At 37.4% G+C, this 20,901-nt stretch overlaps 1 protein-coding gene across 2 annotated transcripts in view; it reads right to left on the bottom strand.

Annotated features, from left to right (window-relative positions):
- ELAPOR2 (endosome-lysosome associated apoptosis and autophagy regulator family member 2) overlaps positions 1-20,901 on the bottom strand; it is a 174,653-nt gene that overhangs the window by 17,214 nt on the left and 136,538 nt on the right. For both annotated transcript variants that reach the window (XM_004381480.1, XM_012556997.2), the window contains 7 exons: positions 20,303-20,405; positions 16,449-16,586; positions 14,234-14,497; positions 13,352-13,525; positions 10,908-11,097; positions 9,508-9,604; positions 8,814-8,915 (listed from right to left, as the gene is read on the bottom strand). In XM_004381480.1, coding sequence (XP_004381537.1) covers positions 8,814-8,915; positions 9,508-9,604; positions 10,908-11,097; positions 13,352-13,525; positions 14,234-14,497; positions 16,449-16,586; positions 20,303-20,405 — 1,068 coding nt within the window. The remainder of the gene's footprint in view (positions 1-8,813; positions 8,916-9,507; positions 9,605-10,907; positions 11,098-13,351; positions 13,526-14,233; positions 14,498-16,448; positions 16,587-20,302; positions 20,406-20,901) is intronic.

Below are 20,901 nucleotides of genomic sequence, written 5' to 3' on the forward strand. Positions count from 1 at the left end.
CAAATCTGTCTTGGAAGAAGTACAGCCAGAATGCTCCTTAGAAGCAAGGATGGTGAGACTTTGTCTCACATACTTTGGACATGTTATCAGGAGGGACTAGTCCCTTGAGAAGGATATCATGCTTGGTAAACTAGAGGGTCAGTAAAAGAGAGGAAGACTCTCAAGGAGATGGATTGACACAATGGCTGGGACAGTGGATGGGCTTAAGCATAACAATGATTGTGAGGGTGGCACAGGACTGGGCAGTGTTTCGTTCTGTTGTATACAGAGTCACTATGTGTCAGAATGGACTCGATGGCACCTAACAACAACAAAGACTGACTGCATATTTACATGGCTATCTTTTCAAAGTGTCTATGTGGTGCAGACTGAGTAGACATGGATGGGATGTAAATAAAAGCAACATTCTCTATAACACGCTTCAGAAACAAAGACCCAGTATTATTTGCCAGAGCTAAACACAATGGTGAACTGGGAGAAACTCTTTGGAAAAATGACTTAATTCTTATCTGTCTTAATTTCTCTGTTTGTAAAAAGGGAGTGATGAATATATTCAGACTAAGAAACAAAGAGATTTTTTTTAAAAAGCTAAGTACAATGGATGAAAACTATGCCACATAAAGAATCACCCCTACTTTCTACCTTCAGTAAAATCAGCTAAAAATTGCTTATATACATACTTGTATATATATATAATACATATATATATACACATATATATATACATATATATATAGCTCCAAAACCCATTGCTGTCAATTCCGACTCATAGCAACCCTACAGGACAGAGTAGAACTGCCCCCACAGGGTTTCCAAGGCTGTAAATCTTTACAGAAGCAGACTGCCACATCTTTCTCTGAAGGATCAGCTGGTGGGTTCAAACCTCCAGCCTTCTGGTTAGCAGTCGAGCACGTAACTACTATACCACCAGGGCATGCGCTGGAGAGCACATGCTCTCACATGTTCACATGCGTGCTCTCTCTCTATATATACATATATATACATACGCATGCACACACACACACACACATACGCTTATTTCAAGGACAAATACTGTATGATTGCACATATATGAAATATCTAGAATAGGCAAGTGTATAGAGACCAGAATTTATTAGTGGTTACCGGGGGCAGGCGGGAGGGAGCAGAAAAGGGGGACTTGTGGATTAGGGGACACTGAGCTTCTGTTAAAAGTGATAGAAAATTTTGGAAAATGATAATGGTGATGGCTGAACAACGTGATAAACATAATTAATGTCACTGAATTGTACATGTGAAGAATGTTGAAATGGCGAATGTTTTGTTATACATATATTTACCACAGTAAATACACACACACACTCTAGAATAGTCAATTAGGAAAATTCTTTGAGGATGCAATTCTTATTTGCATAACAATGATTTGTAACTTTAAAAGTAATTACATTTTTATGATAATTTAACAATAATTACCAATATACTTTCCTGCTCAGATTTCTCCTTCCCAAATTATTTTCTATTTTATCTTTCCAACACAGAGAAGCTTTAAAGAAAATAAACTGCTTATCAAGGGAAAATAAAAGAATAAGTATACTAAAGTTTTAGAAAAAAAGAACTCAACAAATTTTTAAAAAGGATAAAATTAATCACATTTGCAAAAAGCCCTGGAGAGAATACTTGGGTTACGATTCTGACTAGACTTTCAAACGATAATGTGTTTTTCCACAAATGATTTAACCTCACTTGGCCTCATCTTTGTAATTTGTCAAAAGCAGAATATCTGCTATACTTCCTTCACAGGGTAGCTATAAATGATAAAATGAGAGAACAATTTGGGAAAGTTTAAAGCACTGCAAAAACATAAAAGCCTATTAACAATACACATACTCAGTAAAAAGTTGGTAGAACTACAGAAACTGCAAAAAAAAAAAAAAAATCAAAGAAGACACTGATATAATTTAAAATGTTGCCATTTAGGTGTCAAAACACCACAATGACTCAGTGCCTTTTTCTTGATAGACTTCACTTTTTAAAAGATACTCTCAGGTTAAAAGTATTTTAGTTTGGAATCAATTCTTCTAACCCAATGAATCACGTAAGACTTGGAACATCCCAATTTGATCCTCTGTTATAAGTTTCATAGTTTGAATCAGGCCTTCCTTGTGAAACAACAAAGGTATATGAAGCAGCAATAATTTCAATAGTGCTTTTGTATACAATGAAAATTGGGAGGAAAAAAAAATAGATACTCTCTCTCTCTCCTACCAAGAAAACAAAAAACCAAAAGGTAAAACAGGTAAATGGTTTAGCTGCCAAAAATTTTAACTACGTTTCCCTTTGACTACCTGAGCTACTGCCATGTCTACTCCCTTCCCTCCAGCTTTTTAAAGTTGGAATGCAGAGGTGCCACTAATTGTGTTACTTTTATAACTTTTGGTTGATGTGATCACCATGCAAACCAGTGAGCAAAAATGTCTAAAGAGGGAGTATATGGCCATAAATAGCTGGGACATGTAAGTCTAGAGTTTTACAGGATTACCTAGACATGCTGCAAATTCCAGATAGAGAAACGACCATTGATTCAAAGGACAACGAGATGAACCTCAATTTGGTTTTAATGAGGAACAGACTCTCCAGATTCCTTCCTTTGCTTCTGTGGTTGCCTTATGCATTGGGACGGCATTGGGAACGTGTAAGAATCCAGATGAATCTCTTTTTAGGAAGTTAGGCCTTGGGGTTTATTATGAATTGTGTCTCCCCTAAAAAAGATACATTGACATTATAACCACTGGCACCTGTGAACATGATCTTGCATGGAAATAGGGTCTCTGACGATATTATCGGTTAACATGAGGTCATACCAGAGTAGGCTGGGTTGTCTACTCTCATCTGAGTGCTGTTCTTATTTAAAAGAAAAAAAAAGAACAAACAGAGAGAATGAAGGATGCCATATGACACTGAAGCTGCAAGCCAAAGAAGGCCCGGAGCTATACCAGAAGCTTGGGAGAGAGACACAGAATAGATTCTCCCTCAAAGCCTCAGAAGGGAATCAACATGGCTGACACCCTGATCTCAGACTCTCAGCCTCCAGAACTGTGAGACAATAAATTTATGTTGTTTAAAGCCAGCTACTTTGTGGCATTTTGTTATAGCAATCATAGGAAACCAATACAGGGTTCTAAAATTGGAATACTTTTCCTAGGGGAACAGCTAGATTGAGCTATGAGTTATTAGTATCTTCTTTTAAATGACTCTCCTTACCTAAAGCAGGACCTACTTGGTTGATACTATGAATTCACAGAAATGAATCTTGATTACTTATGACCTATTATGACCTGATACTCAACCTGTTATTGTTTACAAAGTTTATGACTTATTATAAAATTGTTTTCTAAAACTTCATCCAAAACAAAGTCATCAACATTATCAGTACATTTCTGAACCTTCTGGAGTTAGTCTCAGGAGATTAGGGGAAAAGGCCACAGCGTCATGTGCCCAGAACATTTATCATTTGGTGTCAGGACACTATTGTTGCTGAGCTTCTTTCATGTGGGGCTTTTGTTGGTTTCTTGGCATTCTCCAGTGTTATGGACTGAATTGTGTCCCCCCAAAATACGTGCTGGAATCCCAGCCCCTATACCAGTAGATATAACTCCATTTGGGATTAGGGGTTTCTTTGTTATGTTAAGGAGGCCATATCAGTGTAGGGTATATCCTAAACCTAATCACTTCAGAGTTATAAAAAGAGATTAGACATAGAAGTAAGCACATACTAGGGAAGACACATACAACCAAGCAACTGACATAGCTAAGACCCTGACTTGAACACTCAACCTCTAGAACTGTGAGACAATAAATTTTTGCTCCTTAAAGCCACCCGTTGGCGGTATTTCTGTTACTACAGCACTAGGAAACTAAGACATCTCACCGCGGGGTATTCAAACCAGCATCCTCTGGCATGAACAATGCTGTCTCTGGCAAGATGCTAAGGACTCCCCTTAGCTCTGGCATCTCAGGATGCTCAGTCTGTTTCTGCTGAGGTTGCCTTGTCCTTGGAAAGGACTCCTGAGTGGGGCCCATAAAACACCAGTGCCTCTTGTTCCGATTTTGTTTGCCCTGAGGCCGGATGGTGTAAATGGCTTATGACTGATAGTGAACATAAATTTTTTTGACTCATAGCTTTTACGTCTAGGGATTTAAAATTTTACCAATCTCCTTCAAAAATCTCCCTTTCTAAAGATTCTACCGTGGATTATTTACCAAGAGCCAGAATCTCATCAAGATGGAGAGAAACTAAATTAACTGACACTCCCTAACCTTTTTTATCTTCTTTTGTGGGGAAAAAAAAAGTATGTTAAAATTTTATTATCCTTATTTCAAAATTGATCCTAAAACTTTATGAATATGTTGTGATATTTTTATATCTTGTCTTAAGAATGCTCATTAGTGTCTGAATTATACAAATTTACCAATCCTGTATTAGAATTTCTCTATTTCTTCATCGTCATGGCTTTTAGTTGTTTTTACTTATGCTCATAGTATTTTTATGTGTCTCCTTACATTTTTATGTTCTAAGATCTTACTCTGGTTTTAATCTTTTGAGTTCCATTGACTTTTTTATTTAATTTGTGCAGAATAGATACCTATTATCTCTACAGAAACAGTTCAGGAGAAAAAGAAAACAAGGAACTCATTCAACCAATCATTAGTCTCTGATTCTTAACTATTTAAAATGGATAGACTTTTTGGCTTGAATAGTCCTTCTTCAAAGACTAAAGATAATACTACATTAGCATCCAACAGATCCGAGAACTAGATAGAAACTCTAAAGCAGAGCCTGTGGAATAAACCTCCTGGAGTGTTCGACCCCTGAACACAGTTAGGACCAAAAAACTGGTTGCCATCGAGTTGATTCCAACTCATAGTGACTCTAAAGGACACAGTGGAACTGCCCCAAAGCATTTCCAAGGAGCAGCTGGTGGATTCCAACTGCCGACCTTTTAGCTAGCAGCCGAGCTCTTAACCACTGCACCACCAGGGCTCCACTATCAGGACAGAACTGTGAAATACCTCCTTTTATGAAATAAAATACTCCCAGAGGTTATACTTGATAATGAAGATGAATTTGGACTTTGAAGGAGGTTTTGGCAAAACAATTTTAGACTGATTTATAAACTACTTAAGCAGTTAAATATAGTTATAAGTTAAGAGAGAGATGATTTTCCTTTAACTCATAACATCAATAAAGACGAGGCTGTCTGAGGAAAGATAACTCATTTAAAACACGGCACCAATAACCAGTTGCTCAGTTGTGTTATCCCCCAGGATAAATGTGGTATTTGCCTCTTCACTTAGTGTGCTTCTTTACAAATCTCTATCAACGAGGAATTGGAGGGAAAAATGTCAAGCTAAAAGTCTGATGACCCAGAAAAACCAAGACGCAGGAACCCTGCACTCCGTCTCAACTATGCAGCTCTCTAGCTATGCAACCTGGGTTCTCAGTGTTTCCTAATCTATGAAGTAAATGGGTTTGACTCAAAAATCTCTAATGTGCTATGACATCTCTATTACCATAGGAAACATCATTCCCTCTGCCTGCTTCCTAATAAGGCCTTTTCTATATAAATTTTCACTAATAGAAATTTCTTGTGGTTTTCAAAGAGCCCTGTGGACACAATGCTTAGATCCAACTTTTTTCCTAATGAAAGCAGAGCCTCCAGTCCCTCTAGGATCATGACTACAGGTTTGTGAGGCCTTTTAAGAGAAGGCTAGAGGGGCATCTATTTAAGAGTATTAGCGGTTTGTTTACATTAGCAGTTTATTCTCTACTAAAGGTAGAAACTGTACTAGATGCTGTCAAAAGTGCCAGCTGGGGTGCCAGCTCTCAGATTTCATCTACCACAGACATCATGCTGCTGACTTTTTATCTAAAATGCTTCACACGCTCCAGACACTTTGTGAAACTAGAAACTGACTATAGTTGCCCAACCAAACAGACAGGTTGGTGGTGCTAAATGCAGATTAATAGGCAGCCTAGATAATTTGCCGCTCCCTCTACATTTCACCTGAGATACACAGAGAACGCACATCTCCTCTTCTTCCCACCTCATTCACTTTCTGTTATGGCATTCTCATTTTCCCAGGGCCTGGGGTCTTGTGACATTTTTCCAGGTTACCAAGATACGGAGCCCCAATGGACAATACTGTGCCAAAGTCACCTTGGCCTCGTTGGCTAAGATTCTTGGCCAAAAGAAGAGACATACTGGAGGCTGACTTCCCTTCCTAACTGCCAAAGTCTCCCTTCAGAGATTTCTCAGTCAGTATATGCGGCTCCTCACTACAACTCCCTCTCTCCCCTCAAGATTTTAACGCTAAAAGAAAAAAGAAAAAAATGCTAGTAAGTTCACTTCAAAAGTAGCCTTTTGACTTTATTCACATTTCTTTAGCATTAATAGGAAATCTTCATTCCACCCTACAGCTAAAAAATTGTAATTACTCCAGGAAAAAAACTGCTGTTTGCCATATTCTGATCTCCAAGCTCCCCCTTGTGCCCTGATGGGAAATTGATTCAAGAAAGAACTAAAGGGCAGCACATTTAGGCTGTGAGGTCTGAGGAGTTCCCCAGAGGAGTGGTCCTCAAATTTCATGTGTATTATGCCAGTTACAAGCTGCCATCAATTCCAACTAATGACAACCCCATGTGTGTCAGAGTAGAACTGTGCTCAACAGGGTTTTCAATGGATGATTTTTCAGAAGCAGATCACCAAGTCTTTCTTCCAAGGCACCTGTGGGTAGACTCAGACTGCCAACCTTTCAGTTAGCAGCCAAGCGCATTGACCATTTGTGCCACCCAGTGGCTCCAACATTATCATAAGTAAATTTTAATCAAAATATGGTTGAAGGACTCCATCCTCTAGATCGTAACATTTTAAAACAGCTTTTCAGAAAACTAAAATGCAGAACAAATTTTGAGAATCTATTTCAGGGAAAAAAAAAAAAAAAGCCAAATCTCCAAAATGTGCATTGAGACTAATGGTTCTCAAATTTTAATATATGTCATAATTACTTTGTGTTTTTTAAAATTAATATTCCTGAGCTCAATATGCAGAGGTTCTGTAGGGAAGGCCCAGAAACCAATTTTTTAAATAGACATCTCAAGGTATTATGATGCAGGGAATCCTGACAAATTATGTTCCCTAAGTGGCAGACTGCTGAGGTCAAAAGAGAAACTTATCTTTTCCTCTACTGACAAGAAAAAAAAAAGTTTCTAGATGCCATATTTAGGATCATGAGACTATTTTATTTTCTTACTTTAAAGCATCAGAATCCACCTTGGAGGAGTCAGATAGAGTGATATATTTTCTAAAGGGCAGACCTTGTCTCTAGTAACGTTATCTGCTTAAGTCCGAGAATGTGAGACCTGGAGGACACTTCACAAGTCATCCAGGTAGACTCCCAGAGGCTAGTCACAGAGAGATCAGCTAAGTTCAAAAAAGAACCTACAGGAAACAGAATAAGTATCTGAACTCAAACCTATACTGTGAGATAATAGAGAATGATGAAACACATGTGCTTTTATTGCTGGAACCTCTGAACACAACTTTGCTTAAAGTGTGGTTTGCTGTCTTGGATGCAAACCAGAGGAATCTGGTCTGGTGTCTCTCTAGCTCAGACATTGGCAGAGGGATCCTTCACTGTGCGATGCCCTTAAGCATCAGGCTCCCTGTTTCTTTCACTGATGTCTTTTACCTTTTATTTTATACTCCTCTCATCACAGTCTTCTCTCACCGTGAATAGGTGAAAAGAAAAATCAATCCATAGGTTTATGAGAATCGAGAAACACAGCTGGTGAGAGGTGAATGTCAGTGTGCCTTTATATCCAAAAGCACCTCAAAATACTGTGTTACCACTGTAATTAATTTTAGGACACACAATTAGTTGAAGCAATGCCTAGACCACTGATTTCTTATCCTTGTGTGACATAAGCAGGATCCCTTAAAATCTCTCGAGGGGTATTGTGAAACTTTCAACCACACAATTTAAGTCAATTCATTTTCTTTTTAAAAACACATACTTTTTGTACTTTGAGGAAGAAAAGTCTGCATATGAAACTATGATATAGTAGTACTTTAAAAGGATTGGAAATAATTAACATACTACTTAACAATAAAGAACTGTGAAAAATATAACTCAGGAGGCATTTAAGTATCTCTTGCTTACTCTCCACTAGTATTCCCGTCTACCATGGACCACATTAATCAGATCTAGACTGTGGAGACTTGTTGTCTCAATGACAATTAGTTAGATGAACTGCTTACTGATTCCATCACCAATAATCAGAAAACTGAGGAGTTGTAAATAGATCCTACGAATTATCTACCCTGGCTCCCTGCCCCTTATAAAGAAACTATGACTCAGACATTAGATTACTTAGTCCAGATAACTCAGCTAGTTAATTGTAGATCCAGTACTATAACCCAAGAAAGTTCCTAATCCAGCTCTCAGAGAAATGGAGGTTAAACAGTAAGAATAAATACAAGGATACAAACTATTATAATGAACTGGATATTGCTTAAGTAATTTTCAAGAGAATCAGACTCTTGAGACAAACAGGATGAGAAAATACCATTAAGGAGGCTGGTAAGTACTAAGATTAAGCAAGGATCTATTCTTGTTAATAGGAATATAGCACATTCCTACAACAAAAACCGACAGATTCTTCTGTTCTTTCTTACTTGCTTTACATTCATAAAGGATATGCTTTAAAATTCAGGAGACATTTGCTTCATCACAATAAATACAAACGTGGGATTATTATATAGAAATAAGAATACCTGGGGACTGAAATCACTCCTGCTCCAGGTTTGTTAGGATTACATCTCATTTTCACAGCAGTCGACCGGCCATTAGCACAAGATGTTGTCACTGTTGAAGACCTATTGTAAGGCAAATGATATGACACAGATCACAAAGGCAAAAATGTTGTGTATATAACTGCTCCCATGCTCTATGAACCAACGAAAAAGTAATTAAAGTTCAGTAATCTATAACTGTAAAAAAATTGAGCTCATTTCATTTCACTGTCTATGAAAAGTTGACTATTTTCCCAGGAAAGTGATAAGCAGTCATCAAGGTAGTTAGCTATTATAATCAAAAAACTTTTTAAAGGGAACAGAGGTAATATCTACTTAGGCTGATATTTTGATGTGCCAATTACAAACAATTACTGCCTGCCTAGACGAAAAGAGTCTTTGTGTTGCCTAACTTAAAAGATTTTATATATACTTGAAAGAAATGACATAAGGCTTTCAAAATAGTCCATGTTTCCTACTTTTTATTGTCTCTCATTTAATAATCAATTACTGATTTTCTATTAAGTATAAGCTACCATGCTAGGCACGCTGCATGACATAATACACCTTCCCTGCCACTAGGAACTTACAATCCATAACAGGAAATAAAATTCATATACATGAGTCCCTTTTGATTAAAAAAAAGATAATCAAGAGATGTAGTATCTTCACTTACTTATAAAAGAAGTGCACATCTGGTATTTGGCTAGGTGTAGCTGCGAACATATCTTCTTTTATATTAATATCATGCAAAGTTGTTTCAACTGTCACTCCTAGATTAAAAAAGAAGCTATTAAGCAATATGGAAAAATTAGGTTTATTTAGTCTATGTAGTCTTTATGTAGTCTCTGTAAAACATCTTTACTTTGATGACTGTCATTTTACCAGAAATATTGTATAAAATTAATGCACTGATGGTTAAGAATGAGAAACTTTCTGAAGTCCTAGAATAAAAGAGAAAAGAATGCACTTCCTGGCTTTGTCATTTTGCTTTAGTCATTTCACTCCCCCGGGTCTTATTTTCTGAATCTGTAAAATGCTTGCAGTAATTCAGATGATGCTTAAAGTCCCTTCTGGTTCTAACATTTCAAAAATCTACTATTAAAATTCTCCACTTCTGATTATTTTTGTCCAATGAGCTAGACTATTTTACTAATACAGCTTTTTACTCACACTTAATACAGACATATTTGACAAAACAAAAATTTAGGATCCTAATAATTTCCAAAATCGAACTCCAAAATTCGCTTAATTTAAGAAACAGAAAAGTATGGCATTTTTCCCATCTTTTAAAGGCAAAACAGTGACAGAACCAAAATGCAAGCAGTAACTGCAACCATTGCTTCTGACACCAGAGTTCTGACTTTGGGCATAAAGCCTGTAACTGACCGTGGTGCTGAAAGTTAAAGCTGAAGTCCTCTGGAGTCTAGGCAATGGTTCTCAAATCTGGCTGCACGTCGGAAACCACCTCAGAAGCTTTTAAAACCAGACTCGTAACCCCTACCCCAGAGATTCTAATGAAGTTTATTCCCAATAATCCTAATTTGAGACCTGGATTCTTCTTATACCTTTCCTGCACCTTCCAGGACCACAGAAAGAGGAAAGGCAAATGGGGAATAAAACAGTACACCCTCAGCTTTACTACTTGTCTGTCACCAGCTTACTTCTGGTATGAGAAAAGATGATGAAAACTGGTGTTGGAAATTATGATTTAGGTTAGACTGTGTTTGTTTACTGTTCTAGTTTTTTGTTGTTTGTTTGTTTTGTTTTTAGTTTGGGTTTTTAAACTATTTTGCTTCTTAAATTCCTAGAGAATCTGATGAAAGACACTCTCTTCAGAAAATGTATCACATGAGTTAATACGTAAATTCAGAAGCTTCTACTCACTGAGATTCATTAGTAGATTCCCAGTTGTAGGGGCCTTTCTAGTCACGTTACAAAGCCATGATTTAGAACTACCTGTGGGTCTTAATCATCTGTGATAAACACCAAGGTGATGACAATTTATTGGTAACATAATTTTGGAATAAGTGAATATGCATATATGCATGCATATATGAACCAATGGAAGCTTACCTAAAAATGTATCTGCCAGAATGATGGACTGTGATGATAAGGCTGCTCGGAAACCCTTACTTTCAGAAGGAATAATCGTTGACTGGCATACAAATGCCCCTACTAAATTTGTGTAATCATCTGACTTTCCTACCATTTCCTTTACTGTAAAGTCTGTTATGTTGTTGGTACAGAGAGCCATCTTCTTCCCCTAGGAAAACAAAGTCATAAAGGAGAGGTTTTATTGGAGGTCAGTCTCTACACTAAATCTCAACTAGCTAGTAATTCTAGTAGAAGAGTAGCTCTCTCTTCACCCCAGAGATTCTGATTTCATTGATCTGGTGTGGGACCCAGGTACCAGTAATTTCAAAAGTCTCCCCCGGACAATTCCAATGTTCACCAGAGTTGAGAGCCACTGTATTAAAATTAACAGGGTAATTCAAGGCTACACTACTTCTCCCTCCACAAGCATCAGCTGTGCTGAATGAAAGCCATCTAACTTAAAGAAATAAAAGTCATCTATGAAACCATCAACTCAAGGACAACGATGCATATGAAGAGATCAGCAAACTGCTGGTGAAGGTTTTAATGCCAAGGAAAAAGATTGCTCTTCCTTCTCCTTTATAGACCTATGTGTAGCAGAAAGGTAATTTGAAGTCTGAAGAAGAAAACGTAAAATTCATATTGCAGCAAAATCCTAGGATAATCTCTGAGTTCTACACTGTTGGTCACTACAAGTTTCTTTATTCACCTACTCTTAAATTCAGTGATGATGTGTATCTCTGTTCAGCTACACAATATGTTGACAGGAACACAGGGGTTACTTTTTAAATCATTTGCAGGGTAGTTGGAAGGCATAATTTATAAAAAATTGGAAGACTGTTTAAAAATGTTGTTGCTGTTGTTAATTGTCGTCAAGTCGATTCAGACTCATGGTGACACCACGTGTGTCAAAGTAGAACTGTGTTCCATAGAGTTTTCAAGGCTGTGACCTTTTAGAATCAAATTGCCAGGCATTTCTTCTGTGGCACTTCTGGTGGATCTGAATCATCAATTTTTTGGTTAGTAGTCAAGCACCACCGAGGGACTCCCAGTTTAAATACAGTATACTTAAACATATCACAGTCCCACTGCAAACTAAGCCCACGTTAATGACGCTATAAAGAAATGTAAAAAGAGAACAGGAACACTATTTTATTGGTCTTAGATATAGAAATTGCATAGATGGAAGTAAAGAAATCAAGATTTCTCTTTCTTAATGTGTCCAGCAATCCTAGCCTATAAAATTCTCCCCACTCCACCAGGCTTTCAATACAAGTGTAATATACTTTTACTAAGCTGAAAATAAAATGTTGAAGCCAAGAACAGAGAAATTACGGGAAAGAGCAGAAAGAAAGTATTAAGAGAGAGGAAAAGAGCAGAGACTAAAATGAAGGGAAAGAGAAAGAAGACAGAAGGGGAGAGAGAGTAAAGAACACAGAAGGAGAGACATTGGTAATATAAGAACAAGAGTGAGTAGTGTGATTTATAATAGAATTAATGTTATTCACTACTTCACACACTATTGGGCACATAACAGGTATTCAATATTTATTTGCTGATTGATCTGAGTGACTGATCCATCAAGTGAATGTGTTAGATCAGCCTCTGTAATATTGGGACAGGACAAATACCATGTAAAATTTATACATCTTTCTGCTTGAAAACTTTGGTCATCGTTAGATCTGTTTATATTTCCTTTGCACAAAGTTTTGCACAGCATCTCATAAGAAAGATAATTGGAGGTATAGGAGTCAATTTGGAAAGTGATATGGAGGAAACGCCTTATTTTATTCTCATCCTTGCTGACAGTATATATGTATTTCCCAACCCCATTCTCATATGCTTATTACAATTTTGTGCATAAGGTCCTCTGAGTCTCTCCATTACTAGCATCAATCAAGGTTCCAATTCTTCTCAAATAAATAAAATTATACGGCTTCGTGTTTTATTAACTGAGGCTTACCTAATGAAATGGCATTTGTCACCTGCATACTTCCTTTTTATTTTTGGACAAATTTCCTCTTGGAAGTGTTTTTTTTTTCCTTTTTAAAACAAAATTGACAATATACACCTCAGTAAAACTTTCTCAAACCATAGTTGTCAGCCTAAAAATTAGCTGGGATTGACAAGCCTGACCCACTTTCACAAAAACGAAAGAAACTTAAAGCACTTACACCGTAGCTGCAAGCTTTGGAGCTCAACTAACTGATAAGTGCTTGGATGGACTGAGAACCGGACAAGGTTGTCCTTGGTGAAGAAAGATGTCAACATTCTAGAAGGCAACAGAGGATTGAAGCAATCAAAGCTCAGTGTCTGACACTTGACTGTTACTTTCCAAAGGGACATTATCGGTCCATGAAGACAAGAAAATACCGATCAGAGCTGAAAAACAGCTCCATCTCACCTTGACAGCCAGAACTCACCTCATGCCCACATAAACTGATATTGAAGAAATGATAGTATTTTGTTCCTTTGGAGGTGAAGCTGGGGCCATTCATTAATGAGCCAACACTGCTGAGGTTGCTAAAGTCATAGCGCAAACTCTGGTTTTCTTTCTCATGGTAGAAAAAGCAGTCACTGTAGCAAACTGAATGGTCCTTTGATCAAAGATGAAGAAATGTTAAAAAAAAAAAAGAAATACAGCAGGAAAGAAATTTATTAGCTGCTACTACAAATGGGTTTCAAAACTAAGTTCTAGGTTTAAAAGCTATTTTGGTACTTTTGTTTTAGTTATATCTTACCACACTAATATAGAGAATTCCTAATTCTAACTAGATCTTTCTAGGCAAAGTTCAAAAGATTCAGAGTATTTTCAAAGTCAGAGTAACATTACTTAGTTTCTTGTTAAAAGCAAAATTAAGAAATAGTCAAAATTCCCTGTTATGCCGGCTTAAATAGATAATAAAACCACTGTTTCTCTTTCACCCATAACACAGCATCAATCTTTGCCCTTAAAAATTTTAAGATATACTTGCTACTCTCCAGATGATCCTACAGCCAGCCTATAGAGATAGTTTACTTGCTCTACCTTAACAGAATACACAAGAAATCAGATTTCCTATTTTTGGAAAGTATTCTTATTTGGGGGCTTTTCTTAATAGTCTGTGTCCCCAGTAACTAGCCCTTGGCTGGTACACATTAAATGTGCAATGATGTAACAGGAGAGAAAACAGAAAAGAGAATAAGAGAACCACTTTTCAACATAAATATCAACCTAATATTTTCTGAAGAAATATTAAGGAGTTCTTGAGTCTCTCTATTAAAATGTGCTTTCATGTGACTAACTGAAATGCAGACCCACTTACCTGAGTGCTTTTACTCCCAGGCCCACATGGAATACAAGCTTCCTTGCCATAGACCTGATGTATGGACAGGTAGGTGTCAGGTGGACACTCCTTGCACTGGTTGGTTTCCTTCACAATGTAGTGGCCTGGGGGGCAGGGGACACACGATGAGCCTGACTGTTCAGAACCGAGGGCACAGGCACGGCATGAGGACGCCACCCCATCAACTGCATTAGTGGTGGTAATAGAATAAATCTTCACCATGTCATTGATGAACCGTCTATTCTAAAAAGAGAGCAGAAAGTAATGACTTCTGCCTTGAGGTTTAGTTGCATAACTAGATTTTTTTTTATGTTTACATCACCAAGATAACTAAGCAGAGTACTCCAACGTAACAGTTTGTAACTGACAATGAATATCATTCCTATTCAGTTCTTGTAAAAAGAATCTTAAATCTTGACCCTAGAAGCTAATTTCTACAGTAATGGAGTTATAGGAGTTTTGCCACAATTACCATGAGATATGTCATAATTGATGTAAACTCAGGATATCAATAGACTTTATGTTTAGAAGAACTGTGTTATGGACTGAGTTGTGTCCCTCAAAAACATGTGTTGTAAATCTTAACCTCTATGCCTGTGGTTATAATCCTATTTGGGAATGGGTTGTCTTGGTCATAGTAATGAGGCAGGATTAGTGTAGGGTGTATCTTGAGTCAATCTCTTTTGAGATATAAAAGAGATTAAACAAGAGAGCAGAGGAGAGACTGGGAAGAGACATGCCCAGCCACATGAAGAATGTCCAGGAGCAGAAGCACAAAAGTGACAAGGACCTTCCTCCAGAGCCAACAGAGAAAGAGAGCCTTCCCCTAGAGCCGGCACTCTGAATTCGGACTTCTAACCTCCTGAACTCTGAGAAAATAAATTTCTGTTTGTTAAACCCACTCACTACTGGTATTTGTGTTATAGCGGCACTAGATAACTAAGACAAACAGGTAGGGTTTAATATAGGAACAACTTTAGCTCTCATCATTGTTTATCCAGATATAAGCCTAAATCTAATGATACAATAAGAGGTTGACAGAGCCTTGGTGGAAAGAGTCTCGGACTAGAGATTAGAAAGTCTAGAAAGACTCAGACTCTGATCTTCCCACAACCACTAACTATATAATATTGATACACTCAGATCACTTCTTTGGGCCTTCCTTTCTCTCTCCAGTACTTTCTATATCAAACATACTATGATTTCTACTGAAAGGATATGGAATAGAGAGCAAGAACTTGGGTCTTAAACTTCTCCTTCTTGTGACTTAGTCAATTAAATGATTGATTTTCATCAAGCAATGGGTAGCACTGTATTTTATTTCATACACAGCAGAGTTACCACAGACTATGTAATGCTTTTTGTTGTTTGGGGCAAAGATAAAAGGAAGGCAAAGAAAAAACAGGGTTACATAGCATATTCATAACCCACATGAAAGTAATCTGGACAATCTGAAAGAACAACTGGAGTCAAGTAAAATCTGGGGAAAGGGTTCCCCTGTGAGAGCCTAAAGAGAAAAGAGAAAATGTTCTACATTTGCCACCAAAGCATTAAGGTGGCATCTGAACAAGTGGTTTACCTTGTTCTCATCTTGGAAAGGCCAGGTCTGTGGAGATCCACAAATAGCTGTATCAAGAAAATAACAGTCCTGCTACTATTAAAATGCACAGTGGAATTCGCTTAGGGAGAACTGAAGTCTATTCTAGCAGGGAAAGTAAAGGAGAGTAAGAGTCTGTGTGTTAACCCAATGGTGTGTACACACGTTCTACAGGGTGCAAAAGGAGACATTACAGAAATAAAATAATAAAACAACACCAGTTGATGGCTTCTAGACAAATGCAAGATCATTCAGGGAAGAAAGTTGCTAACTTTCTCAAAGCCTTAGAAAGCTCTAAAAATAAGTCAAGTTCTTAAATAAGACAATATTAGATTTTTTTTCTTATGCTGCAAACAGCTCTATTTGGTTAGAGCTCAGAACAATTCAAAGACACATCGTGTTATTCCATTTCATACATTCTTTCCCTCAAAAAACAAAATGTTTAGCATTCCTATGTCAATCTACTCTATAACCGAGTGATTGGTTTCACATAATTAAAAAGCTAAGTTTTTTCCTCAGGTAGGCTTGAGTGATCACTTTCCATGCATATCCACCAGGGGGCATCATTTTTGTTTAAAAAAAGTGCTTGCAACTTACATCTTGACCCTGGTTAGTTCTCTGGAATGCCCATGTAAATGTAAATGTTGCATTCTTGAAGATGATGTGGGTGTACGCTTGTTTTTCTTTGGTTCCACCCCATGATTCCACCACGTTGGTACTTTTTCTATTGATATCCTATAACACAGTGAAAAAAAAAAATACATATATATATATATATATATATATATATATATATAAAGCACAAACTAAGTATAAATGTGCATACATTACAAAATCCGTGTTTTTACTTACACAGTAAACCCTGCAGAGCTCATGAAAATTTATCTGCAGAGCATGTTAACTCCAGAATTCCCAAAACTTCCCTTCAAGTCTGCACAAGCACCTTACTCACTTGGACTCACAATATATCAACCACATTGTCAATGTAACTTGGCAGAAATTTCAATAATAGTGTGTTCAAGGTTTTTTTTGTGCCTCTAGTTTAGGAAAATATATTTAGAAGGGGACATATAATTCCTCAAACTTTTCAAAGTAAACTAGGATCCTCAGAGAATGGAAAGGCTTTCAATTTTTTTTTTTTCCTTGAAAGATTCTGACAGGCAGCTTTTGCATTGGAATCGTAAGTTCCCCCTGAATTAATTATACCTGCAACTTCCAGGTTTACCCACATGCAAGTTAACTAGGATGTTATTTTATGTACATAGTCATAATTACAATGTTCATGAAATATTCTCTTGCATATACTTGAATTTCAAAAGGTTTAATTTGTACAATATTTTATTTCTAATTTCCTGAGCTAAATTCAAGATTTAGAATAATCACTCAAATTTGTGAAAATTCAACCTATACGTTTTCATTCACATGGCTAAAAAGCAAATATAAGAAGTCAACCAGATAATGTAATGACCATTGAATTTATTTAAAGTAAAAATCGAGATTAATCCTGAATTTTATAATTAGTGTTCCTTGCAGAAAACTTGATAAAATGACTTAGAAGCTTGGGTGGGTTTTCGGTTAGTTACTTGGGATGCTGGCAAACACCCAAATATTCTTGGAATATTCATATTCTTGGAATTACAAAATATACTTCTCATATGTTACAGATATCCCTACATTACCAAACAACCAAATCAGCACACCCGTTTCCAAGCAGTTTGTGGGGCATAGACAGTGCTTCATTGAACACCATCTTTCTGGGTCATAATAATTAAATGGAATTTACTACAAATAATACCACCGTAGGTCCCTCGGTGGTGCAAAGGGTTAAGCACTCAAACTACTAGCTGAAAGGTTGGCAGCTGGAACCCTCCCAGTGGCGCCTCAGAAGACAAGCCTGGAGATCTGCTTCCGAAAGGTCACAGCCTTAAAAACTCTATGGAGCACTTCTACTTTGCACACGTGCGGTCACCATGAGTCGGAATCGACTCAACGGCAACTAACAAGAACAATAAGACCACATTGCATTTGTAAAGTATTAAATGATTTTTCAAAGTATTTTCATGATATTTAATTTGATATCTCAAAAAAGTCCTGAGAGTAGACCAAATTACACAGAAGAGGAAAGAAAAATTAGCAGATTCTGCTATGAGCTTTAAAACTCTGGGATTGATTCACAAAATAAGTAACATCTGATCCCTATCCTCAGGAGCGTCTAGTCAAGTGAGAGAGATAAAAACATAAATAAATTCTCATAATTAAAATAGATTTCTCAAAAGGTTTCCAGAGCACACTGGAGAGAGTGTTAACTTTACTTACAGGAGTAAGAGAAAGCCTTCCAGGAGAGGTAAAATTTAAGCTCGATTTTAAGTATGACTGGGAGTTCACCACAAGAGCCCTGGTGGCGCAGTGGTTAAAATGCTCAGCAGCCACTGCACAGGAGAAAGATGTGGCAGTCTGCTTCCGTAAAGATTTACAGCCTCGGAAACCCTATGGGGCAGTTCTGCTCTGTCACAGAGGGTCACTATGAGTCAGAACCGACTCAATGGCAGTGGGTTTTTGTTTCGGGGGGAAGTAATTCACCAGACAGAACAGCACAAAGAAAAACATCATTTTAGCTTAGAGTGTCAAGGCACGGGAAATAAAGTACATGATGTTCCACTAACACGAACAAGTTCAGAGTGCCTAAAGGGGTGAATGGTGAGAAGCTTTCATAATAGAGGCTGGGGAAAGAATACAAAAAGCCATGCAGATGCCATGCTAAGGAATTTGAAGTATATTCTATAGGTTAGTGGCTCTCAAACTTTAGCATGCATCAGAATGAATGACTCCTAAGGCTTCCTAAAATACAGATTGCCAGGTCCCTTCCCAGGGTTTCTGATTCAGTGTGGCTAGGGTAGGGTCTGGAAACTTGAATTTCCAACAATTCTCAGGTGATGACGGTCCCGGAACCACACTTTGAGAACCACTACAGAGCCCTGGTGGTGTGGTGGTTAAGCATTTGGCTGCTAACCTAAAGGTCGTTAGTTTGAATCCACCCGCTGCTCCTTGGAAACCCAATGGGCAGCTCTACTCTGTCCTATAGGGTTACTATGAGTCAGAATTGCCCTGATGGCAATGAGTTTGGTTTGTTTTTTGCTGCAGGTGAAAAAAAAAACAGCAAGGGTAAGGGGGTGTCTTTGAAGTTGATGCCACTGCTATTGCTTTGGTAACTTTGTAAATTGGGGTAATTTTGACGGCAACACGGTGAGAGCGCAGAGATGAGAAAAATGAATAGGAGATTACTGAATAGTCTATTTTAGAGATAACAACAACAACTAAAAAACCAAACCCATTGCCATCAAGTCGATTCCGACTCATAGTGAACCTACAGGACAGAGTAGAACTTCCCCATAGGGTTTCCAAGGCTGTAATCTTCACAGAAGCAGACTGCCACATCTTTCTCCTCCAGAGCAGCTGGTGGATTTGAACCACCAACCCTTCGGTTAGCAGCCAAGCGTTTAACCACTGCACCACCAGGCCACCTTTGAGAGATAACAGGGGTCTGCATTTGAGCAATGGCACTGAGTGTGAAGAGGAGCTAACAGATTAAAGAAATAAGGAGGCAGAGTTGGGAGAACTGAAGACTATTGGTTACTTGTGGTAAAGAGACAAATGTGTTGAAAATTATTTATGATCTTTTACTGCTATAAAGTTAATATTTTTTCAGAACAAAATAGTCTGCCTTCAAACAAGCTATTAGTAATAATAAATAAATGTTTAAATCTCCATATATCTTCTATCTCATGAACAAAGGACTGTTGACTAACTGCTAAATGATCATTGAGGAAAAAAGCAAAAACAATACACGTTTGAGTCAACACTTAATTGTAATGCTAATAATATCTTAACCTACAACCTACTAATGCCCACATAAGGTCTTAGTAAATTTTGTGCTGCTGTGTTTCTCAAGCTAATAGCTGAGATTTGTATGACATCTAGTAAGTAAAGCAAATGGGTGAGGTTATGATGTGTACTTAGTGAAGTCCTTTGTCTAAACTGATTAAATTTAACAAGAGTTTTCTTCTTTCTCAATGCCCTACACCTCCTTCATTTTCTTTTCCCCCATTTGACAGTTTGAGTTTCTGAGTGGTTTTAGGGGAGAATTTTCATTCCGCTGGTGATATATTTTTTGGAAAGAATTTTCTACGAAATTAAGAATCCCTGCTTCTGTCAGGCACCTGGCTCGCTCATTCAGTACTGCCCTTGAGATATGAGCAAACCTACCAGAGAGTTCCTTTCTTTGTGGACTTTATTGCACAATTATTAATGACTTCTTCAGACATTTTTAAATGTTAATGGGAGGCCCCAAGAATGGCAAGAAAAAGAGGACCCTTATCTCAACTTGCATAGCTAAATAAATTCTCAGTGAAAAAAGCTTAGAACCTGCCTTCTAAAGCCACACTTTCACTTACCACCATGAAGTACAGAACACAATCAGCTGAACAGAGGGTCTCAAAGACAAAGGTGATTCTTCCTAGTTCAGAACCTGTGGCTCCAGTCATAGATGTTGGTGGTCTATTTGATAGAGCAGAACAGCAATATACAGTATATTCTAAATACAATTTGGAACAAAATTAACCTACTTTTCTTTTCATTAAGCTAAAAACCACACTCTTCCTCTAATCTCTTCCCGCATCACACCTCTTTCCTCACTCAATCTCTGCATGCCCATGCTAAAGCAAAAAAATAAAAGAGAGAGAGACTCTTCCTGGGAAATTTCAAACATGGAAAACTAAAGCAAAAGGGAACTAAAGAATTTGTAACATACTATTTTATGTGTGGCACTGAGAAAAATAAATAAACTAAAAGAGACTTCTGCAAACAACTTGGACTATGACTTCTCTTGATTAAACATCCAAGAATCAGGGATATTATAACATTTGAATATAATATTATTAAAATTGTTTACTGTCATCTAGGTAATACAGAACATAGTTTCCAATCCCTGATTCTATAGATAGTCTTAAATATAATACATTACCCTATGACAGTTTATTTGCTGAGTTCCTTA

Source organism: Trichechus manatus, unplaced genomic scaffold (genome assembly GCF_000243295.1).
Source record: "Trichechus manatus latirostris isolate Lorelei unplaced genomic scaffold, TriManLat1.0 scaffold00085, whole genome shotgun sequence".
In the NCBI taxonomy this organism is placed as follows: Eukaryota; Metazoa; Chordata; class Mammalia; order Sirenia; family Trichechidae; genus Trichechus; species Trichechus manatus.